The 24,237-nt window shown below is 34.9% G+C and overlaps 1 protein-coding gene across 1 annotated transcript in view; it reads right to left on the reverse strand.

Annotated features, from left to right (window-relative positions):
- DNAI4 (dynein axonemal intermediate chain 4) overlaps positions 1 to 24,237 on the reverse strand; it is a 116,747-nt gene that overhangs the window by 15,960 nt on the left and 76,550 nt on the right. Inside the window, 5 exon segments of the mRNA XM_024734627.1 lie at positions 2,212 to 2,333; positions 2,624 to 2,781; positions 4,518 to 4,669; positions 6,175 to 6,261; positions 10,012 to 10,211. Coding sequence (XP_024590395.1) covers positions 2,212 to 2,333; positions 2,624 to 2,781; positions 4,518 to 4,669; positions 6,175 to 6,261; positions 10,012 to 10,211 — 719 coding nt within the window.

Below are 24,237 nucleotides of genomic sequence, written 5' to 3' on the forward strand. Positions count from 1 at the left end.
ACAAATACAGATCAATGGAACAGGATAGAAACACCAGAGATAAACCCACGCACCTACGTTCACCTTATTTTTGATAAAGAAGGCAAGAATATACAGTGGTAAAAGACAGCCTCTTCAATAAATTTTCCTGGGAAAACTGGAGAGCTACATGTAAAAGAATGAAATTAGAACACTCCCTAACACCATACACAAAAATAAACTCAAATGGCGAGCAGGAAGGGTAAGCTGGGATAAAGTGAGAGAGTGGCATAGACATATATACACTACCAAATGTAAAATAGATAGGTAGTAGGAAGCAGCCGCATAGCACAGGGAGATCAGCTCAGTGCTTTGTGACCACATAGAGGGGTGGGATAGGGAGGGTGGGAGGGAGGGAGATGAAAGAGAGAAAAATTTTTAAAAATTTTTTAAGTAAGTAAATAAATAAAAATGGTGTAAACATCACAATTAAAAGGCTGAGATTGTAAGATTCGATAAAAAAGCAAGACAACTATATGCTACCTAAGAGAAACATACCAAATATAAAGACACAAATAGGTTAAATGTAAAGGATGGGAAATGATAAACCATGATAATACTAGTTAAAAGAAAGCTGGAGTAGCTACATTAATATCAGACTAAATAGATTTCAGAATAAAGAATATTACCAGTTATAAATAAGGCCATTTTATAATGATAAGGGAGTTGACTAATCGAGAGAACGTGAAAATCCTAAACACTTATGCACTTAAAACAAAGCTTCAAGATACATAAAACAAAAACCGATAGAATTTCAAGGAAAAAAAGAAAAATTCACAATTATTGTCAGAGACTTCAATCTCTTTCTCTCAATGACTGATGGAAGAAATCGGCAGAAAATCAGCAAGGATATAGTAAAGTTGAACAACACCATCAACCCACTTAAACTGATGGACATCCACAGAACATTCCACCCAACAGTAGCAGAATATACACTTTTCTCAAGTGCATAGGGAACATTTACAAGTAAAAATCACATTCTAGGCTTTAAAACAAATTTCAATAAATTCGTAAAGATACAGTTTATAAAAAGTTTGTTCTTTGATCATGATAGGATTGAATTAGAAATCAACAGCAAGATCCTTGGAAAAGCCCCAAATATCTGGAAACTAAATTACATGCTTCTAAATAACGCATCAATCAAATAAGAAATCAAAGGAGCACTATTGATGTTTTGGGCCAGCTAGTTCTTTGTTTGGGTCAGGGGAGGACAGTGGCTGTCTTGTGCATTGTAACGTATTTAGTGGCATCCCTGACCTCTGCCTACTAGATGCCTATAGCACTCCTCCCCACATCCCACCCCCCACAGCTGCAACAACCAAAAATATCTCAAGACATTGTGAAGTGTCCCTGATGGGAAACTACTCCCCTCTCTACCCACATTGAGAACCACTGCTCTAGAGTCAAGGTGAAAAGGAGATTACAGGAATTTGAGAATGAAGGCAGTTAGAATATGACTGCAGTAGTAAAAGTGAAATGTAATAAAGGCCTGAACCACATTAGCAGTAGTAGACTTGGACTAGAAGGAGTGGGACAATCTTACTTAAATATCATTTGGGTAATAGGGTAGAATAGAGTAAGAGCTCAAGTTTTGGCTTAAGTAAGTAGGTGGATGATGGTGTCACTAAAGAGATAATCATATTACATATCAGAAAATAAATAGGATATGTGTTTTTGCAAGTCTGTCATAGTGGCTGAATTTCTGATTCCAAAGGACCTCTGGATAAAAAGAATTAGAAAAGTAGAACTTTACTAAGAGTGCTCTGACTTGACTTTCGTCTTGACAAACATGATCTTAAGTGGTCTTCCTGATCCCCAGAATCATGAGTCACCACTCACATTGAGACATGGAGGACTATAGAGTGGATTTGGTTTCTATAAGTATGATAGAGCAGCAGAGCACCAAAGAGAGGCAAGGAGGGGCATTCAAGTTAAACATGGAGCTGTAAAGATAGTTCCATAGTCACTCAGAAATACAGACCTTTCCTCCAGAAAGCAGAAAAAGGACAGCCAACTGGAATGTGCCATTCTACCTTAGGCTGACACCTATGATACCTATGTGTGTGACTTTTTTATTTACAAGGCGCAATATTTATTAACATGATGACATTTTGTCTTGATTTATATCTTAATACACTTCAATTATCAGCAGTTGTTATATGCAATAGTAAATAACAGATTGAAATAATTTACCTTGGGGTGAAAAGCAAAACACATTCCAGGAGCCTGTCGAGATAACAAAGCTTCACCTTTCTTTTCTTTTTTTCCTCCTTTTTTGCTGCTGCTAGCAGTAGTTCTCCTCAAATGCATCAAATCTTTATTTAAAGAAAAAATACATATATTATTTACCACAGGAAATAATAATGTAGATATGTCCCTTCTGCAAAGAATATGATTTCTGCCATCCTTTGCAGGTCATTAGGTTAAAATTAGCAAATACCAGAGCTAGATGCTTAGAAAAACAATGACCAAGCCCAGTTTTTTTTCTTATTTAGCCAAACCTAAATTCGTCACCTCTTATACATAGTTCACTAGGAATTTTTAATTCAACACATAACAAGAGAAAGATAATTTGGTGTCTGTGTGTGTATTTATTTATTTTTACCATGACAGTCCAGTCCTTTCCGCATAACCCATTTGGAGATCCTTCCATCTGCTGATATAGAAACTAGTATTTCTCTTTTGTCATCACCTGCTGTCCCTCGATCTTGTTCTATCCACTGTAGTTGCCATACAGGTCCCAAATGTTTTTGAGGTGATTCGCTAAAACAGGGAAAAGCACGAAATATAAAATACTTATAATAATTTTAAAATTCTTGGGGTATAAGCGACTTGGAGTATAAGTGATAAGGACAGCTCCCTAAAGCATCATGACCTACTCATGGAATGATACTTTTGTTGTTCAAAACTGGACTTTTACTTTAAGTATTTTGAAAAACAGGGAAAAAAATCACTTTGCTAATATTCACTGGTGTTTTTCTCATTTCTTACAAAAGGAAAATTTTATTGCCTTTAGTTATATTAGCTATCATATCAGGGATACAAAAGCAAACATTTTCTTTTTTTAGAATCTACTTCTCTTACTCTATTCATTTACTTTTTCCTAGTTGTGTAAGTTTATTTTAGACACATTGAATATTACTATCTCCATCTTTATAAGGATATTTTTCATAGCTTAAATGAGTAAGTCATTTAAGTCTTATTCAAGTAGATAGTTACCTCACCCTTCTTCCTATGTTTCAGGATTGCCCACTGGCTTGATTCTCTCTAGGGCTGAGATTTAAAAGTTTTATGATGAATTATAATCACTTCTTAGATTACTGGTTGCTTTCCTGTCAGATTAATGAGTTGCTTTGTTCCTAGTACTGACTCCCTTGATTTTTTATGCAAACTCTCCAAATCAGTAGTTCTGAATTTTTTAAAGTCTATATATCTTTGATTATTTGGTAAAAGTTATGGACCCTCTTCCCAGAAACAAGCACAAAGGCTCACACTTACAAAACTATGTAAATAATTTCAAAATTAAGCTAAAGAACACCTGCTTTAATGCCTATTTCCAGTTATTGTGAAGTTTATGCAAACACTAATATAAATATACCGCCTCATTTTGCTCCACTGGTATCTGGTTTATTATAAAAACCTAAGATATCTTTAACATTTTATTTTCTCAATATGTCTCATTCATTCATTCTTAATCAAACACTTACTGTAATCCTGTTATATGCCTGATATTATGTGACATACTGAGGATACAAAGGTAAGGAAGACATAATCCTTGCCCCCAGAGCTTACAGCCTCCTCAGGGAGTTATATATGTAAATAATTTATACAAAGCACAATAAAGGCTACAATAAACGTAGGTATCGGATGTACAAAAGAAAAGAATGGGCAGGTTTCCTGGAAGACGTGACACAGAGGCAATAAAGGATACAACTTTCATTTATAAGGTGAATAAGTTCTGGAAATCTAATGTACAGCATGGTGATTATAGTTAATAATACTGTATTGCATACTTGAAATTTGCTAAGAGAGTAGATCTTAAGTGTCCTCACCACTCACACATAAAATGGTAATTATGTGAGGTTATGGTTGTGTTAATTAATTTGACTGTGGTAATCATTTCACAATGTATACATATATTAAATCACCACACTGTATGCCTTTAAAAATTATGTCATACAATCTAAATATATCCAATTTTTATTTGTCAATTATACCTCAATAAAGCTGGAGATATTTAAAATTTTTGAAAAGAATAAACCGTCAAGCCAAAGGAAGTTTGTTGGTGAAGAGGCAGAGAGGATGATAAGGAGATATTAGGGCAGAGCATTCCAGCTGGAGAGACATTATGAGGAATTATTAAATGCTTGAAGGATAATGGTATTACTCGCAATAACAATATAAACATTCACTCAAAACTAAATAACATTAGAGTAATTTTTTCCTTCTCCCTAAAAAAAGCACATGGTTTATGTTTATCTAATTCTTGGGATTCTCACCTACTATCCAGAACTGGAATGTTACTGTTGCTCTGTACATTATAAATCGCAATAGTGCCATTGTGATAGCCAACTGCTAAAAGGTTAGGTGCTCCAATTGAAAAATCCACAGCAGTAACGCCGTATGGACTCTGATAAGTACGTTCTGGCCACTGAATAAAAAAGAAATTACATTACATTTTAACCTTGGTTTTGTAGACCGCAGTAAGGTGGGTATGATGGTGGCTGAAGACTAGGCTGGTGGCAGTGGGGATATGAGGAGAGTTAGTCTGCATTCAGTTACTCATTTCTTCCTAACTTCCTGTATACATGAGAATAAAACTTCAATTGGCCATTTCCTTTATTTTGATGAATCCTCAGACCTCAGTAGTTTTAAGAAATACAGCACGTGGTTTCTACAGTAATTATCATTTTGGGTAATCCTGCAGCAGGATTTGTATGATCATCACAAGTCACCGTCTTAAAGATACAAATAATGGACACCAAATAAATTATCCTGCATATATTCCTATCCTCAGTATCTGTTTCAGATGCTTGTATTATCTAATCATTCTAAACAAGGATAGAGGAAGCTCCAAAACTCTCTAAGTTACTCTTTTCTACAACTCTGTCAAGATTTTTATTGTTTTGTTTTGTTTTAATGTCTAATCCAACTCCTTTCTGGTTTCTAACAACCTACATGGAAGAGAAGATAACCTGCTGATGATGAATCCTATGTCAACCCTTCCACACGTTTAAAATTGCTTCTTCCTTTCTTTTAGGCTATATACACCCAGCTTCCTAACAGATGGGGGATTATTTATAAAAACTCTAATCATTTTTATATGCTCTTCTGATCCTTTTCTAAGTTTTCCACTTTACATTTCAGTTGTGACTTAAAACTAAAGCTGTAAAGTAACAGGTTGACTAGGGCTGTTTAACAAAAAGCATAACTGATTCTTGTTCATTCTCTTTGAAAAATTCATGGCAGTAAGAGAGTTATATTAATCTATTTTCTATCTATCGAGGAGAGCAGAAATATATTTTATAAAGTGATAAGGAGTTATTTATATATTGAGAAACAACCCAGTAGTAAATGAAACTTAATTTTTAAAGAATTTTTCTTTGCAAATATATTCTTCTTTATAACAGGCAGTGATAAACAATAATGGTTCAGCCCTAGATCATCATATCTAACAGCACATAGTAGATTTTCAATAAATATTTATTAAATGAATTTACCTTATCCAATAAAGTGTAAGAACAAATTTTTGTTGTTGTTGTGTTTTGTTTTTGTTTTTTGGGGGTTTTTTTTGCAGTACGAGGGCCTCTCACTGTTGTGGCCTCTCCTGCTGCGGAGCACAGGCTCTGGACGCACAGGGTCAGCGGCCATGGCTCACGGGCCCAGCCACTCCGCAGCACGTGGGATCCTCCCGGACTGGGGCACGAACCCGTGTCCCCTGCATCGGCAGGCGGACTCTCAACCACTGCGCCATCAGGGAAGCCCAAGAACAAATTTTAATTGTTTTATTGTTATAGATTTAAACCAAAGAAAGTAAAGTCTTGCTTGGTAAAACTTTCTTGAGTTAGTTTAATGATCACATAAAACTAACTACTTTATGAGAATTATGCGAACATTTAATTAAATAAAAATAGGTCTTGTTCCTGTTTTAGTTACCATGGGATTCTTTATTGACCAGCAGCAAGCCAATCCTCTTTTTTGCTCCTTAAATCCAAAGTGCCCATAGCCAACAGCCAAAAGGTCCTTAAAAACAGAAAAATTAAAAATAAGAGAAGACAGCATAAAAATATCAGCAAATGTATAAAGGTGCATATTAATGAACTGTGTTAAAATAGTGATGACATTTCAATTGAGGTTAAAAAATACCAATATGCCAACTATTTTCACTCTACATTTCCATCTTCATAAGCAAAATAATAGTAAAAATAACCACATTTTTAGGCTGAAGAATAAACATACAAAAGAAAACAATTGCTGAAAAGCTATTTTACATATTGAGATAATCTTCAAAAATTGTATTATTGCATTATAGTGTCTTATGGGTTTTTAATAATGACCTAATAATTTCAAATGTAAAATAAAAGACATTTATTTTTAAAGGGAGGTGCCATGGACTGAATTGTGTCTCCTCCCTTAAAAGTGATATGCTGAAGTTCTAACGCCTAATAACATGTGATTATATTTGGAAATAGGGCACTTAGGAGGTTATTAAGGTTAAATGAAGTCATAAGGGTGGGGTCCTAACCTGATAGGATTGGGTTCCTTACAAAAAGACGAAGAGACACAAGAGCTCTTTCTCTCCACCATGCAAGGATACAGCCAAGCCAGGAAGAAAGCCTTCCCCAGCAACCAAATTCATCTGGCACCTTTATCCTGGGCTTCCCAGCCTCCAGAACCATAAGAAATAAATTTCTGTTGTATAAGCCATCCAGTCTATGGTATTTTCTTATGGCAGCTCGAGCTGATTAATATAGCAGGTCATTTCCAGAAGTGCTTATACAGATGACCCTTGAACAACACAGGTTTGAACTGTGCAGGTCCACTTATACATGGATTCTTTTAAATAAATACATTGAAAATTTTTTAGAGATTTGAGATAATTTGAAAATTTTACAAACTGCATAACCTAGAAATATCAAAAAAATTAAGATTTATCATGAATGCATAAAATATGTGTAGATAGTAGTCTATCCTCATATAGGCATAAGTGATATTCAATATAAAATTAATAATATGTGAGTTTTCTTACTGTTTTATAGCTTTGCTTTCGAAGAACTACATTACCATAAAGTATGCCTCTCTCTCATAATTGGAGAAACTGCATATCAGCCTATCATCACAGGTAAGTAGGTTTTTTTTTTAATGTAACAGTGTTTCCAATATTGTATTATGAATATGACTGTAATACTGTATGTCATAAAAACTTTATAATAATTCACTCATTAGTTTATAGGCTAGGCTATACTGAAGCAATCATATCAATTACACTAGGCTACCATTAAGCAATCATATTGCTGCTTCTTCATTATCAATGCATAAATCATTATACCTGTAAACAAATATGAATTTATTTTTCACATGATATTTTCATTTTTGATGTCTGCTGTTAGTAATACATGTAACATCAACAGTGTTTTGTATCATATAAGATAGTATTGATGCAGGTACTGACAGAGTATTCATCTGTTAAACAGATGACATAAGCTTAACGGTATTGATAAATACAGTACTATAAATGTATTTTCTCTGATGATTTCCTTAATAACATTTTCTTTTCTCTAGCTTACTTTATTGTAAGAATACAGTATATAATACATATCACACACAAGATATGTGTTAATTGACTATGTTATTGGCAAGGCTTCCAGTCAGCTACTATAGGCATTAGTCGTTAAGTTTTGGGAGAGTCAAAAGTTATACTTGGATTTTCATTTGCATGGGGGGTTGGCATCCCAACCCCCTCGTTGTTCAAGGTCAACTGTATAAGGATGTATGGACAAAAGTTTAATGATCGACCAAACCCTGCCTCTTCTCTGTAATCAGAAATATTACAAACACAGTCCTGCCACCACCTTACCTTCAAGCCAACATCGTGTCTCCACAATTCCCTCTGCCTTAAAATACTCTTCACCACTACCCTTTTTATCTTAACATTGACAAACTCCATTCATCTCTTCTAGACTCAGCACAGGCGTCACTTCCTCTAAGAAGCATTCACAAGCCTCTCTTATATGTTCCCACAGCATTATTTATTTTCTTTATTAAAGCACATAGGAAAGTATTATATGGTCAGTGTCTATGTGTGACTAAATTACTACTGTATCTCCAGCTCTTTAACAGAGTTCCTGGCACAGAGTTAATGTTCAATAAATATTTGTAGAATGAATTAATAAATATGATAGATGGCACCTGTCATATATTTTTTAGCTTCATTCAAAATTAATCTTATTCTCAATAGCAATAATAATGTTTAAATGCTAGTATATCCAGTTTCTTAAAATGATTCATCTGTACTTATTACATGGTTATTATTGATTTATTAAATTTCACTTATCTACAAGATGTTCCCAAATAGTTTTATAAAGACAAATCCATACTAATAGTATTCTATTTTATTCAAAAATAATATATATAATTTAAGAATGCTGTAATTTAGGTTTCAACAAAAATGATTTTTTTAGGTTTTTTTAGCATTAATTTTTTTATTGAGGTATAATTGACATACATTATATTAGTTTCATGTGTACAACATAATGATTCAATATTTGTATATATTGTGAAATGATCATCACAAAAAGTCTAGTTAATATGCATCACTATACATAGCTACAGAATTTTTTTCTTGTGATGAGAACTTTTAAGATCTACTGTCTTAGCAACTTTCAAATATGCAATGCAGTATTATTAACTATAGTCACCATGCTGCACATTACAGCATGACTTATTTATTTTATAACTGGAAGTTTGTACCTTTTGACTCCATTCACCCATTTAATAGCCATAACAACTATCATGTTTGCGCACAGTACCTTATAAGGTGTAGCAATAAAATAATTAAGGCTAATTCTTAAAACATGGATAATACAAGACAATTTAAACAAATTAGTTTTGACCATTTTAAAAATACACCAAATATTTATTCCAAAGATACTGCCATTACACAAAAGATTTTTGAAATTACTAGTGGAGAATCATGTCTTCAGAATGAGTTTATAAATCACAGGAAAAAATAAGTCTCATTACTCTATAATCATCTCTTTTTGACAAGCAAACATACCATTCTCCCACTTGATGATTCATCTAATTCCCCTCAGGATGATTCTTAGCAGTGCAGTAGCTAAAAGCAAGAACTCTGGAGCCAGATGTCTGGGTTTGAATTCTGTTTCACTTACTGGTTACATAACTTTGGGCAAGTTATTTATCCTTTCTGTGCTTCAGTTTCCTCATCAACATAATGAGGAAAATAGTAGAGTTGTGATAATACAAGTAAAACATTTACAGTAGTGCCTGGTACATAGTAGGTGCTGTTTAAGTATTTGCTGCTATTAGTAGTTATAGTATTTTAAGGAATCTCAAAATCATTTTGCACATGTTCAGGGTCACTGGATTAAGTATATACTTCCAAATATGATTACTTTAAAGAGAACACAAATTTGGGCACATGAGTTTGGTACCATGTTAAACTAAATAAATATATACTATCTTCTTGTTCACTTAATATCTCATGTGGATTCAGAGAATGCCATGTTCCAAGTACATCTCCTAAAATAAAAATGGTGACATTTTCATATTAAAGGAGAAAACCAGCATTTTGTAACTGTTTGCGTTTTCCCCTTTTAAAAACATAAACTTGTTTTTAGAGGAATTTTAAAACTAGGGGTTATGTCCATTTAAAGCCCTTGCCTAATAGCTGAGAAAAAAAAGTTTTCATTAATACTTGACAAGTGCCCTTAAATGCTAGAGACAGAATTACTAAAATGTTTGATAACTTACTGGATTTTTTTTATTCCAGGCAAGGCTGCTCACATTAAGGCCTTTGGTTAAGTCGCAGGAAAAGGACCAAAGTCGTTCCAAATTGGCTGGTATTGTTGATTGTTCTGAACCTATTTCTATTTCTCCTTCCTCTTCCTTCTTAACCTCTTCTTCTACCTCTTCAAGTTTTTCACCTACTAAAAAGTCTTCAGGTTCTGGTTCTAAAATTAAGTCAAATCAAAAAGAAGATCATTGTGCTTTATACCTACAGGAATCTACCAAAGTCTCCAAAGGGCATCTCTATCTACCACTGACACTTCAGCCATCATTGGATCTGCTGGGTCATATGGGTACCCTGAATAGCTGCCTGAGCCTGTTGCAGAATATTCTGTCATTCTAGGCCCCACTCAAAGCTATTGGTTTTTCAGACCACTTAGTAAATGGACCAGAGGACTCATCCAAGTGAGGAATATGTTGCCTCTAAAATGCAAAGAGGTCCACTAGGCATTGTGTCTCTTTTTTTTTTTTTGGTTGAAGGGGAACCAGATGCAACAATGTATCCTTCACCTTAGAAGGTATATATCTTGACATATTCCATGCCACTGGACCCTTTGAAATTTCACTGAGGTGGAAGGCCCCTGAAATTTTGTCAGATTTATTTCTCACCCTCTGACATGCAAATGTCTTACCAGTTAAGTCTACTTCCTGTTCACTAGGTCCAATCAGCACAATATCAACAATGTAATGGACCAGTGTGATGTTCTGCTGAAGGGAAAGCTCCCTGCAGACTAAATTATGACATGAAGCAGAACCGTGAAGGTGTACTGCTAACCTGCCCAGCTGAAAGCAAATAGCTTCTGGTGGTTTTACCAACAGGTATTGAGGGAAAAAAAACACATTTGTCTTATCAATAGCTACACACCAGGTACCATGAGATACGTTAATTTGCTCAGGCAGTGAAACCCTATCTGAAACAACAGCTGCAATTGGAGTCACCACGTGGTTAAGTTTACAATAATCCACTGTTTTTCTCTAGGATCCGTGTGTTTTCTATGTAAGCTAAACAGATGAGTTGAATGGTGAGAGTCAACAATTCCTGCATATTTCAGGTCCTTGGTGGTAGCATTAATCTCTGAAATCCCTCCAGAAAGGTGGTATTGCTATGATGTACTATTTTCATAGGTATAGGCAGCTCTAGTGGCTTCCACTTCGCCTTTTCCTCCCATATTAGCCCTCACTCCACAGGTCAAGAATCACATGTGGGGATTCTGCCAGTTTCTGAATATTTCTATTTCAAGTATACATTCTGGAACAGGGGAAATAACCACAGGATGATTCAGTGGACCCACTGTGAGATGAACCTGATCTAAAATTCTGTAGATCACCTGACTTTTACAAGTCCTTACTCTGACTTGTAGACTCCAGTGATGTTTTGGGTCTCCCAGAGCTAGTGTGAACTCAGAGCCACTGTTCAGTAATCCCTGAAATTTCTGATTATTTCCTTATCCGCAATGCACAGTCACCCTTGTAAAAGGCTATAGATCCCTATGGGGAAAGCTGGGATAAATATTAACAGTATACATTCTTGGCAGTGTAGCGTGATACATTCTCAAAGGGACCCAGTCTCCCCTTCATTCAAGAAGTTCTGGTTCTATAAACTGGCTCAAGAATAGGAATAGGTTAAGGGGCTGTGACTTTGTTTTTTAGTGTTTCAAGTTAGAAACACTTGACCTAGAACTCTACTGCTTACACAGATTAAGAATTTACAAGAAGTGTGTCTGTTATGGGCTGAATCATTTCTCCCCAAAATTCATATATTGAAGTCCTAAGAATGTAGTACCTCAGAATGTAATAGTATTTTGAGACAAGGGCTTTAAAGAGGTGATTAAGGTAAAATTAGGCTATTAGTGTGGGTCCCAATCCAATATGATTGGTATCCTTATAAGAAGAGGAAATTTAGACACATCAAGAGAGACAAGGGATGCACACACACAGAGAAAAGACCGTGTAAAGAGGCAGCAAGAGGGTGGCCATCTGCAAGCCAAGGAGAGAGGCCTCAGAGGAAACCAATGTTGCTGGCACCTGGATCTTGGACTTCCTGCCCCCAGAACTGTAAGGAAGTAAATTTCTATTGTTTAAGCCACTCAGTTTGTGGTATTTTGTTATGGCAGTCCTAGCAAACTAATACACCACCTACCAATTTCTCTTCTAAGGACATGATAATCAACTAGCCAGTGCCCTGGGTCTCTGCAAGTCAGACTATTCTCATTACTGCCTTGTCCCCATTATGGTAACCACGCCTACATTTCCTCTGGCAATTAAATGCTGCCCTTTAGCCCCCTCACCTTCAGGATCCAATTACCCTTATTGTATTTAAGGCCCCAGTTCAGAGGCAGCAGCTCTCACTATAAATTCTGACCTACAGAAGAGTGACCACAGAGCTCTTCAAGGATGTTGGGGCTCTCCCTCACAAGTTTATTTCTCACAATTGTGATGAAAGGTATGTTATCTGGACCCTCTTGGAGTGACCAGGCAGGTCATCATGATAAGTCTGCTCTAACGTTAGAAAGTCCCTATGCCTTTGGATACCTTTCTTTAGAGTATACCAAGACAGTTCTGATACTTCAGCTCCACTTAGTAAAGGCCACATTTTGGTCCATTATCAGCCAACCAAATAAAAAATTCTTAAAGCCATCTCTAATCCTTAAACTACAACACTGTACCCAGAATCTCCGCTCAGCGGAACCATATTAACTTTGACCTGATCTGACTTTATATTCCTTCCATCATTATCCTATACCCTTAATACCCATTTCCACCTATATTCCTCAGATCTCTGCCTGCATAAATTAGCAAACTCAGCAATTGATTCTCCAAGAATTATAACAAACCAAAATATGTATGTACCTAACAACTTCAAAATACATGAAACAAATAAACAATCAAAACCAATAGCTCTGAAAGGAGACATAAATACACAATTATAATTGGAGATTTCAACACTCCTCTCTCAATAACTGGTAGAACAAGTAGGCAGAAAATCAGATGGCCTGAACATCACTATCAACCAACTTGACCTAACCAACATTTATAGAACATTCTATTCAAAAACACCAGAATATATATTCTTCTCAAGTACCATAGCACATTCTTTAAGATGGACCATATTATGGACCATAAAACGACTTTAGACCACAATGGAATTAAATTAGAAATAAGAGAAAGATAGCTAGAAAATTCCAAAATATTTGTATATTAACACATTTATAACAACACATGGGTCAACGAAGTCTCAAGAGAAATTTTAAAATACATTTTAATGAACTGAAAATACAACATATCAAATCTTATGAGTTTCAGCTAAAGCACTGCTTAGAAAGCGTATATGAGAAAAGAAAGAAAGTTAAATTTGTATCTCACATGTGATCCACCCATTCCACTCCTAGGTACTGACCCAAGAAAAATGAATGCAAATGCCCGTACAAAGACTTGTATACCAATATTTTTACCAACTTTATTTGTAATGGCCCCAGACTAGAAACAAATATAAATCAACAGGTGAAAGGATAAACATAGTATAGGATATTCATACAATGGAATACTAGTCAGTAATAAAAAAGAGTGAACAATTGATACATGCAACCACATGAGTGAATCTGAAATAATAATTTTGATTTTAATAATTTTGCTGAGGAAAAGAAGCTAGATAAAAAAGAGTACATAATGTACATTTATATAAAATTCTAGAAAATGCAAACTACTAATCTATATAAGGATATAAAGCAAATCAGTGGCTTCTTAAGGATAGGAGAGGGGCAAAGAGGAATAAGAAGGAAGGATTATAAAAAACATGAAAAAAACATTTGAGATATACATATATATCATTATATATAATTGTATATATTGATTGATTGCGGTGATATATCAAAGCTTTTGAATTGTATGTCTTAAGCATTGGCAGTTTATTGTCACTTATACTTCAGTAAAGCTGTTAAAAAATAACAGTGGTATATCACTCTTTAAATGAATCCCAGATAATATAAATACCACAGCATTTTTTAATTGTGAAAAAAATTACAATCATTGACATGCATAGGTTTTAGCTGTACAGTTTGATGAGTTTTGATAAATATACACACTGATGTAACCAACAATCCAATCAAGATGCAGAATATATCCATCAACCGAAAAAGTTTCCTCATACTACTTTCCAGTCAAACCTAATCTACCATAGGCAGGCACTGGTTTAATTTCTAAAACCTTGGAGTAGTTTTGTTGGTTATAGCATATCATGAAAATGGGCCCATTGGTATGCATTCTTTTGTGTCTGAATTCTTTCACTTAACAATGTTTTTGAAATCCATCAAGGTTATTATGTATATAAGTAGTGCACTCAGTTTTACTGCTGAGTAGTGCTCCAGCATTTGTTTAAGCATTGACCTACTGATGGATACCTGGGCTTTTTCCAGTTTGGGGTTATTATGAATAAAGCTATAATGAGCATTCTTATATAAGTCTTTTTTGTGGACATATTTTTTTCTCTTGGGTAAATATCCAGGAAAAGGATTATTGGGTCATTGGATGGATCTGTGTTTAACATTTTAAGGAACTTCCTAGCAGACGTCTGGGTTGTACAATTTTATACTTACACAGCAATATATGAAAAACCCAAGCTGCTCCATGTTTTTGCTAACACTTGGTTTTGTCAGTCTTTTTAATTTCAGCCATTCCGGCTAGTGTATTGATTTTAACTTGCATTTCCTTGATGACTATGTTTAGTACATTTTCAGGTGTCTATTTGTTGGGTGAAGTTCCTGTTCAAACCTTTTGTCTAATTTTTTTAACATCTTTATTAGAGTATAATTGCTTTACAATCTTTTGTCTGTTTTTTCATTAGTCTGTTTATCTTCTTTTTATTGGGCTGTAAATAAATGTCCATTACATATTCAAAACTTAAGTCTTTAGTCAGATGTATGTATTGTAAACATATTTTTCTAGTCTGTTGCCTTGCATTTTTTTCCTATCAGTGTTATTCAAAGAGCAGGTGTTTTAACTCTTGCAAAAGTCTTATTTTTTTCCTTTATGCCTTGGGATTTTTGTGTATTAAGTATCTTTTCTTACGCTAAGATCACAAATAATTTTTCTTATATCTTCTTCTAGAACTTTATAGTTTTAATTTTTACATTTAAATCTATGGCCCATTCTGAGTTAATTTATACATATGAGGTGACAGTTGATCTTCATTTTTCTGCCCCTATGGATATCCAATTGTTTCAGCACCATTTTTAAAAGATCAGCCTTCCTCTATTGAATCACCTTGGCATGTTTGTTAAAAATCAGTTGACCATATAGGTCTGTGTTTATTTCTGTACTCACTACTCTGTTTCAATCATCTATATGTCTATCCTTAGACAAATACCACACCACCTTGATTACTGTAGCTTTATAGTCACTTGTAATCTGGTGGGGTAAGTCCTTCAACTTTATTCTTCTGTTTCAAAGTTGATTTAGTTATTCTAGGTCCTTTGCTTTGCCATATAAAATATAGAATTATATTGTCAATTAATTATCTTTAAAGAAATTTAAAATGGTAAGAAATGTCTCTTACTTTTACTCACATTTTCAAATTCTAGCATTTTCCATTTCTTTGTTTAGATTCTGGTTTCTATTATTATTTTCCATCAGTCTGAAGAACTTCCTTTAATATTTTTTACAGTGCTGGTCTGCTAGCAATGAATTCTCTCAGTTTTTGTTTGTCTGAACATGTTTTTATTTCACCTTGATTTTTGAAGGATATTTTCTCTACATATAGAATTTTTTAGCACAGTAAAAGTGTCATTGCACTGGCTTCTGGCTTCTGTTAAGAAATAAGGGCATTATTAGCTTTCTTCCCTAAATGTAACATGTTTTTTCTGGCAACTTTTAAACGTTCTTTTTTTTGATATATTACTTATGTGCCTCAGTGTGGTTTTCATTGTGTTTATCTTGCTTGGGTTTCATTGAGCTTCTTATAATTGTTGGTTTAAAGATTTTTTTCAAGTATGGAAAATTTCTAGCTACTCTTTCTTCAAATATTTTTCTGCTTTCCCTCCTCTTTATTCTAGTACTACAATTCCAATTACATGCATATTAAATCACATGATCTTGTGACACAGGTCACTGAGGCTCTTTTTTTTTTTTTTTTTGGCCTTGTTTATCTCTGTACTCCAGTTTGGAATGTTCCTCTTGCTTGTCTTTGAGTTCACTGATCTTCTTCAGTTTTTAGTATTCTGTTAAACCCAAACAGTAAATTTTTCATTTCATGTATTATGTATTTCAGCTCTAGAAGTTCTGTTTGGTCCTATATGTAGCTTTCATTACTTTCCTCATTGTATTCTTATTTTCTTTAAATCCTTAAGCATATTTTTATAGCTTTTTCTTTAATAAACTTTATTTTTTTAGAGTAGTTTTAGGTTCACAGCAAAAATGAACTCAAAGTGCAGAGTTCCCAAATACTCACACACAGATATATGCACAGCCTCTTCCAGATCAACATCCTGCACCACTAGTACATTTGTTACAATCAGTGAACCCATACTGACAAATCATTATCCCCCAAAGTCCATAGTTTACATTAGGATTCACTCTTGGTGTTGTACATTCTATGGGTTTGGATGAGTGTACAATGACATGTACCCACAATTATGTATCATGCAGAATAGTTTCATCACTCTAAAAATCTTATGTGCTCTGCTTATTCATTTCTCCCAACCCTCTAATCCCTGGAAACGCCTGATTTTTTTACTGTCTCCATACTTTTTCCCTTTCCAGAATGTCATACAGTTGTAATCAGAGCATGTAGCCTTTTCAGATTGGCTTCTTTCACTTAGTAACATGCATTTAGGTTTTCTCCATGTCTGTTCATGGCTCGATAAGTAATTTCTTTTTAGTGCTGAATAATATTCTATTGTCTGGATATACTGCAATTTATTCATCCATTCACCTACTGAAGAACATTTGTTTGCCTTCAAGTTTGGGCTATTATGAATAAAGCTGCTATAAACATCTGCATGCAGATTTCTGTGTGGATATAATTATTCAACTCCTTTGGGTAAATACCAAGGAGTGCAGTTATGGACCATATGGTTACAGCATGTTTAGTTTTGTAAGAAACTGCCAAACTATCTTCCAAAGTGGATGAACTATTGTGCATTCCCACCAACACTGAATGAGAATACTTGTTGCTCCACATCTTTGCTAGCATTTGGTAGTATCAATGTTTTGGATTTTAGCTATTCAATAGTTTTGTGGTGGTATCTCATTGATGTTTTAATTGGAAGTTCCTTAATATATAATGTTGAGTATCTTCTTACATGCTTATTTGCCCTCTGTATATCTCTTTGGTGAGGTATCTGTTAGGTCTTTTTCCCATTTTTAAAAATTATGTTTCCTTATTGTTGAGTTTTAAGAGATATTTTTATATATTGGATGAGTCCTTTACCAGATATGTCTTTTGTATTTTCTCCAGTCTGTGACTTGACTTCTCATTCTATTGACAATGTCTTTCATAGGGCATAAGTTTTTTTGTGTTTTTTTAAATTAGTTTTTATTGAAGTATAGTTGCTGTACAATATTATATAAGTTAAGTATGTACAATATAGTGATTCATAATTTTTAAAGATTATACTCCATTTACAGTAATTATAAAAATTGGCTATATTCCATGTGTTGTACAATATATTCTTGTAGCTTATCCTATACCTAATAGCTTGTATCTCTTAATCCCCTACACGGCCCCTCCTACGTTCCCTCTCCTCACTGGTAGCCACTAGTTTGTTCTCTATAAGTTTGCTTCTTCTTTTGTTATATTCACTAGTTTTTTGTATTTTTAGATGCCACATATAAGTGATACACAGTACATGTCTTTCTCTGTCTGACTTATTTCACTTAGCATAATGCCCTCCAAATCCATCCATTTTGCTGCAAATGGCAAATTTTCATTTTTATTTTTGGCTGAGTAGTATTCCATTGTATATATATATTTTCTTTATCCGTTTATCTGTTGATGGACACTTAGGTTGGTTCCATATCTTGGCAATTGTAAATAATGCTGCTAATGTACATTTCAGAATTAGTGTTTTTGGTTTTTTTGGCTATATATCCAGGAGTGAAATTTCTGGGTCATACAGTATCAATATGGTATAACTTTTTTTTTAATATGGTATAACTTTTTAATTGTAATGAAGTCTGGATTATCAATTATTTCTTTCAATAGATCATGCTTTTGATGTTAAATCTAAAAAGTCATCATCATACCCAATATCCTCTAGATTTTCTCCTGTGTTGTCTTCTATGAGTTTTATAGTTCTGCATCTTACATTGAGGTTTGTGATCCATTTTGAGTTAATTTTTCTGAAAAGTGTAAGGTCTGTATCTACATTCTTTATTTTTCCCATAAATATTCAGTTGTTCCAGTACCATTTGTTGAAAAGACTATCTTTTCTTTCCATTGTATTGCCTTTCCTCTTTGGTCAAAGATTAGTTGGCTATACTTATATGTATCTATTCTGGGCTTTCTGTTCTGTCTCATTGATCTGTGTGTCTATTCTTTCACCAACACCACACTGTCTTAACCACTGTACCTTTATGGTAATTCTTGAAGTCAGGTAATTCCAGTCCTCCAACTTTGTTCTTCTCCTTCAATATTGTGTTAGCTATTCTGGGTAAAATAGCTTTTTAAAATTCCTTGCCTCGAGTTAGTGTCTCCCTACAATTAGGGCACCTGCTGGCCACTGGTGGGGAACCCTGACACCCAAGGAGGTGGGAAGAACCCCCAAGTGAACCGGATCTTCGTTCACTAGCCGGGGGTTCGGCCAGCTCTGCAGAGGGAGCTCTGAGTCTAAACCACTGGACTAACAGAGAACCTCAGACCCCATGGAATATTCACTGGAGTGAGGTCTCACAGAGGTCCTCATCTCAGCACCAAGACCCAGTTCTACCCAACAGCCTACAAACTCCAGAGTTGGAAGCCTCAGGCCAAACAACCAGTAAGACAGGAACACAATCCTACTCATTAAAAAAAAAAATGAGATGGCAGAAAATTATGCCACAGATGAAGCAGCAAGGTAAAAACCTACAAGACCAAAAACTTGAAGAGGAAATAGGCACTCGACCTGAAAAAGAATTCAGAGTAATGACAGTAAAAATAATCCAGAATCTCGGGAAAAAAATGGAGGCACAGATCGAGAAAATACAAGAAATGTTTAACAAAGATCTAGAAGAACTAAAGAACAAACAAACAGAGATGAACAACACAGTAACTGAAATGAAAAATACACTAGAGGGAATCAATAACAGAATAACTGAGGCAGAAGAACGAATAAGTGAGCTGGAAGACAAAATCGTGGAAATAACTGCAGAGGAGCAGAATAATGAAAAGAGAATGAAAAGAATTGAAGACAATCTCAGAGACCACTGGGACAACACTAAACACACCAACATTCGAACTATATGGGTCCCAGAAGAAGAAGAGAAAAAGAAAGGGACTGAGAAAATATTTGAAGACATTATAGTGGAAAACTTCCCTAACATGGGAAAGGAAACAGTCACCCAAGGCCAGGAGTGCAGAGAGTCCCAGACAGGATAAACCCTAGGAGAAACACACCAAGACACATATTAATCAAACTAACAAAAATTAAACACACAAAAAAATATTAAAAGCAGCAAGGGAAAAACAAAAAATAACATACAAAGGAATCCCAATAAGATTAGCAGCTGATTTTTCGGCAGAAACTCTGAAGGTCAGAAGGGAGTGGCAGGATATACTTAAAGTGATAAAAGAGAAAAACCTACAACCAAGATTACTCTATCCAGCAAGGATCTCATTCAGATATGACAGAGAAATTAAAAGATTTTCAGACAATTGAAAGCTAAGAGAATTCAGCACCACCAAAACAGTTTTACAACAAATGCTAAAGAAACTTCTCTAGGTGGGAAACACAAGAAAAAAAAAAGATGCACAAAAACAAACCCAAAACAATTAAGAAAACTGTAATAGGAACACACATATCAATAACAACCTTGAATGTAAATGGATTAAATGCCCAGCCAAAAGACACAGACTGGCTGAATGCATATAAAAACAAGACCCATCTATGTGCTGTCTACAAGAGACCCACTTCAGACCTATGGACACATACACACTGAAAGTGAAGGGATGGAAAAAGATATTCCATGCAAATGGAAATCAAAAGAAAGCTGGAGTAGCAATATTCGTATCAGATAAAATAGACTTTAAAATAATGAATGTTACAAGAGATAAGGAGGGACAGTACATAATGATCAAAGGATCAATCCAAGAAGAAGATATAACAATTATAAATGTTTATGCACCCAACACAGGAGCACTTCAATACGCAAGGCAAATGCTAACAACCATGAAAGGAGAAATCAACAGTAACACAATAATAGTAAGGGACTTTAACACCCCACTTACACCAATGGACAGATCATCCAAAATGAAAATAAATAAGGAAACACAGCTTTAAATGATACATTAAACAAGATGGACTTAATTGATATTTATAGGACATTCCATCCAAAAACAGCAGAATACACTTTCTTCTCAAGGGTTCATGGAACATTCTCCAGGATAGATCACACCTTGGGTCACAAATCAAGCCTTGGTAAATTTAAGAAAATTGAAATCATATCAAGCATCTTTTCTGACCACAACACTATGAGATTGGAAATAAATTACAGGAAAAAACCGTAAAAAACACAAATACATGGAGGCTAAAGAATACGTTACTAAATAACCAAGAGATTGCTGAAGACCTCAAAGACGAAATTAAAAAATACCTAGAAACACATGATAATGATATGCAATGACCCAAAACCTATGGGATGCAGCAAAAGCAGTTCTAAGAGGAAAGTTTATAGCAATACAATCCTACCTCAAGAAACAAGAAAAACTACAAATAAACAATCTAACCTTAAACCTAAAGCAACTAGAGAAAGAAGAACAAGCAAATCCTAAAGTTAGTAGAAGGAAAGAGATCATAAAGATCAGAGCAGAAATAAATGAATAGAAATGAAGAAAACAATAGCAAAGATCAATAAAACTAAAAGCTGGTTCTTTAAGAAGATAAACAAAATTAATAAACCCTTAGCCAGACTACTCAAGAAAAAAAGGGAGAGGACACAAATCAATAAAATTAGAAATTATAAAGTAGAAATCACAAGTGACACTGCAGGCATACAAAGGATTATAAGAGACTACGACAGACAACTATATGCCAATAAAATGGACAACCATGCAGAAATGAACAAATTCTTGGAAAGGTACAATTTTCCACTACTGAACCAGGAAGAATTAGAAAATATAAACAGATTGATCACACGAAATGAAATTGAAACCGTAATTAAAAATCTTTGACAAAAAAAAAGTCCAGGACCAGATGGCCTTACAGAAGAATTCTATCAAACATCAAGAGAAGAGCTAACAGCAATCCTTCTCAAACTCTTCCAAAAAAAAGCAGAGGGAGAAACACTCCCAAATTCATTCTACAAAGCCACCATCACCCTGATACCAAAACCAGAAAAATATATCACAAAATAAAGAAAATTATAGACCAATATCACTGATGAACGTAGATGCAAAAATCCTCAACAAAATACTAGCAAACAGAATCCAACAGCACATTAAAAGGATCATACACCATGATCAAGTGGGATTTATCCCAGGGATGCAAGGATTCTTCAGTATATGCAAATCAATCAATGTGATACACTACATTAATAAATTAAGGAATAAAAACCATATGATCATCTCAATAGATGCAGAAAAAGCTTTTGACAAAATTCAACACCCATTTAGGATAACAACTCTCCAGAAAATGGGCATAGAGGGGACCTACCTCACCATAATAAAGGCCATATATGACAAACCACAGCAAGCATCATACTCAATGGTGAAAAACTGAAAGCATTTCCACTAAGATAAGGAACAAGACAAGGATGCCCATTCCCGCCACTCTTATTCAACATAGTTTTGGAAGTCCTAGCCACACCAATCAGAGAAGAAAAAGAAATAAAAGGAATATAAATTGGAAAAGAAGATATAAAACTTTGTGTGCTGATGACATGATACCATACATAAAAAGTCCTAAAGATGCCACCAGAAAACTACTAGAACTAATCAATGAACTTGGTTAAGTAGCAGGATACAAAATTAATGCACAGAAATCTCTGGCATTCCTATATACTAACAACAAAAATCAGAAAGAGAAATTAAGGAAACACTCCCATTTACCACTGCAACAAAAAGAATAAAATACCTAGGAATAAACCTGCATAAGGAGGCAAAAGACTTGTACTCAGAAAACTATAAAACACTGATGAAAGAAATCAAAGATGACATAAACAGATGGAGGAACGTACCATGTTCTTGGATTGGAAGAATCAACATTGTGAAAATGACTATACTACCCAAAGCAATCTACAGATTCAATGCAATCCCTATTTAACTTCCAATGGCATTCTTCACAGAATTAGAACAAAAAATTTTACAATTCATATGAAAACACAAAAGACCCCAAATAGCCAAAGCGATCTTGAGAAAGAAAAGCAGAGCTGGAGGGATCAGGCACCCTGACTTCAAACTATACCACAAAGCTACAGTAATCAAGACAGTATGGTACTGGCACAAAAACAGAAATATATATCAATGGTACAGGATAGAATGCCCAGAGATAAACCAACGCACATATGGTCATCTAATTTACGACAATGGAGGCAAGAACATACAATGGAGAAAAGACAGCCTCTTCAATAAGTGGTGCTTGGAAAACTGGACAGCTACATGTAAAGGAATGAAATTAGAACACTACCTTATACCATACACAAAAATAAACTCCAAATGGATTAAAGACCTAAATGTAAGACCAGACACTATAAAACTCTTAGAGGAAAACATAGGAAAAACACTCTGACATAAATCACAGCAAGATCTTTTTTGACCTACTTTCTAGAGTAATGGAAATAAAAACAAATGGGACTTAATTAAACTTAAAATCTTTTGCACAGCAAAGGAAACCATAAACTAGACAAAAAGACAACCCTCAGAATGGGAGAAAATATTTGCAAATTAAACAACAGACAAAGGATTAATATCCAAAATATACAAACAGCTCATGGAGCTCAATATCAAAAGAACAAACAACCCAGTTAAAAAATGGACAGCTGACCTAAATATACATTTCACCAAGGAAGACATACAGATGGCCAAAAGGCACATGAAAAGATGCTCAACATCACTAGTTATTAGAGAAATGCAAATCAAAAGTACAATGAGGGGACTTCCCTGCTGCTGCAGTGGTTGGGACTCTGCCTGCCAATGCAGGGGATACGGGTTCAAGCCCTGTTCTGGGAAGATCCCACATGCCACAGAGCAACTAAGTCCATGCACCACAGCTACTGAGCCTGCACTGCAGAACCCACGAGCCACAACTGCTGGGCCTGCATGCCACAACTGCTGAGGACCGCGTGCCTAGAGCCCGTGCTCTGCAACAAGAGAGGCCACCGCAATGAGAAGCCCATGCACTGCAACGAAGAGTAGCCCCCACTTGCCATGACCAAAGAGAGCCCGTGCACAACAACAAAGACCCAACGCAGCCAAAAATAAATAAATAAAAATTTGAAAAACCAACCAGAAAAAGCACTACAATGATGTATCACCTCATGCCAGTCAGAATGGCCATTGTCAAAAAATCTAGAAACAATAAATGCTGGAAAGGGTGTGGTGAAAAGGGAACCCTCCTGCACTGTTGGTGGCAATGTAAATTGATAAAACCACTGTGGAAAACAGTATGGAGGTTCCTTTAAAAACTAAAAATAGAACTACCATATGACCCAGCAATCCCACTACTGTGCATATACCCTGAGAAAACCATAATTCAAAAAGACATGTACCACAATGTTTATTGCAACACTATTTACAATAGCCAGGACATGGAACCAACCTAAATGTCCATCGACAGATAAATGGATAAGGAAGATGTAACACATATATACAATGGAATATTATTCAGCCATAAAAAGAAAGGAAATTGAGTTATTTGTAGTGAGGTGGATGGACCTAGAATCTGTCATACAGAGTGAAGTAAGCCAGAAAGAGAAAAACAAATACCATGTGCTAATACATATATATGGCATCTAAAAGAAAAAATGGTACTGATGAACCTAGCTGCAGGGCAGGAATAAAGACGT

Source organism: Neophocaena asiaeorientalis, unplaced genomic scaffold (assembly GCF_003031525.2).
Source record: "Neophocaena asiaeorientalis asiaeorientalis breed wild unplaced genomic scaffold, Neophocaena_asiaeorientalis_V1.1 scaffold15, whole genome shotgun sequence".
Taxonomy (NCBI): domain Eukaryota; kingdom Metazoa; phylum Chordata; class Mammalia; order Artiodactyla; family Phocoenidae; genus Neophocaena; species Neophocaena asiaeorientalis.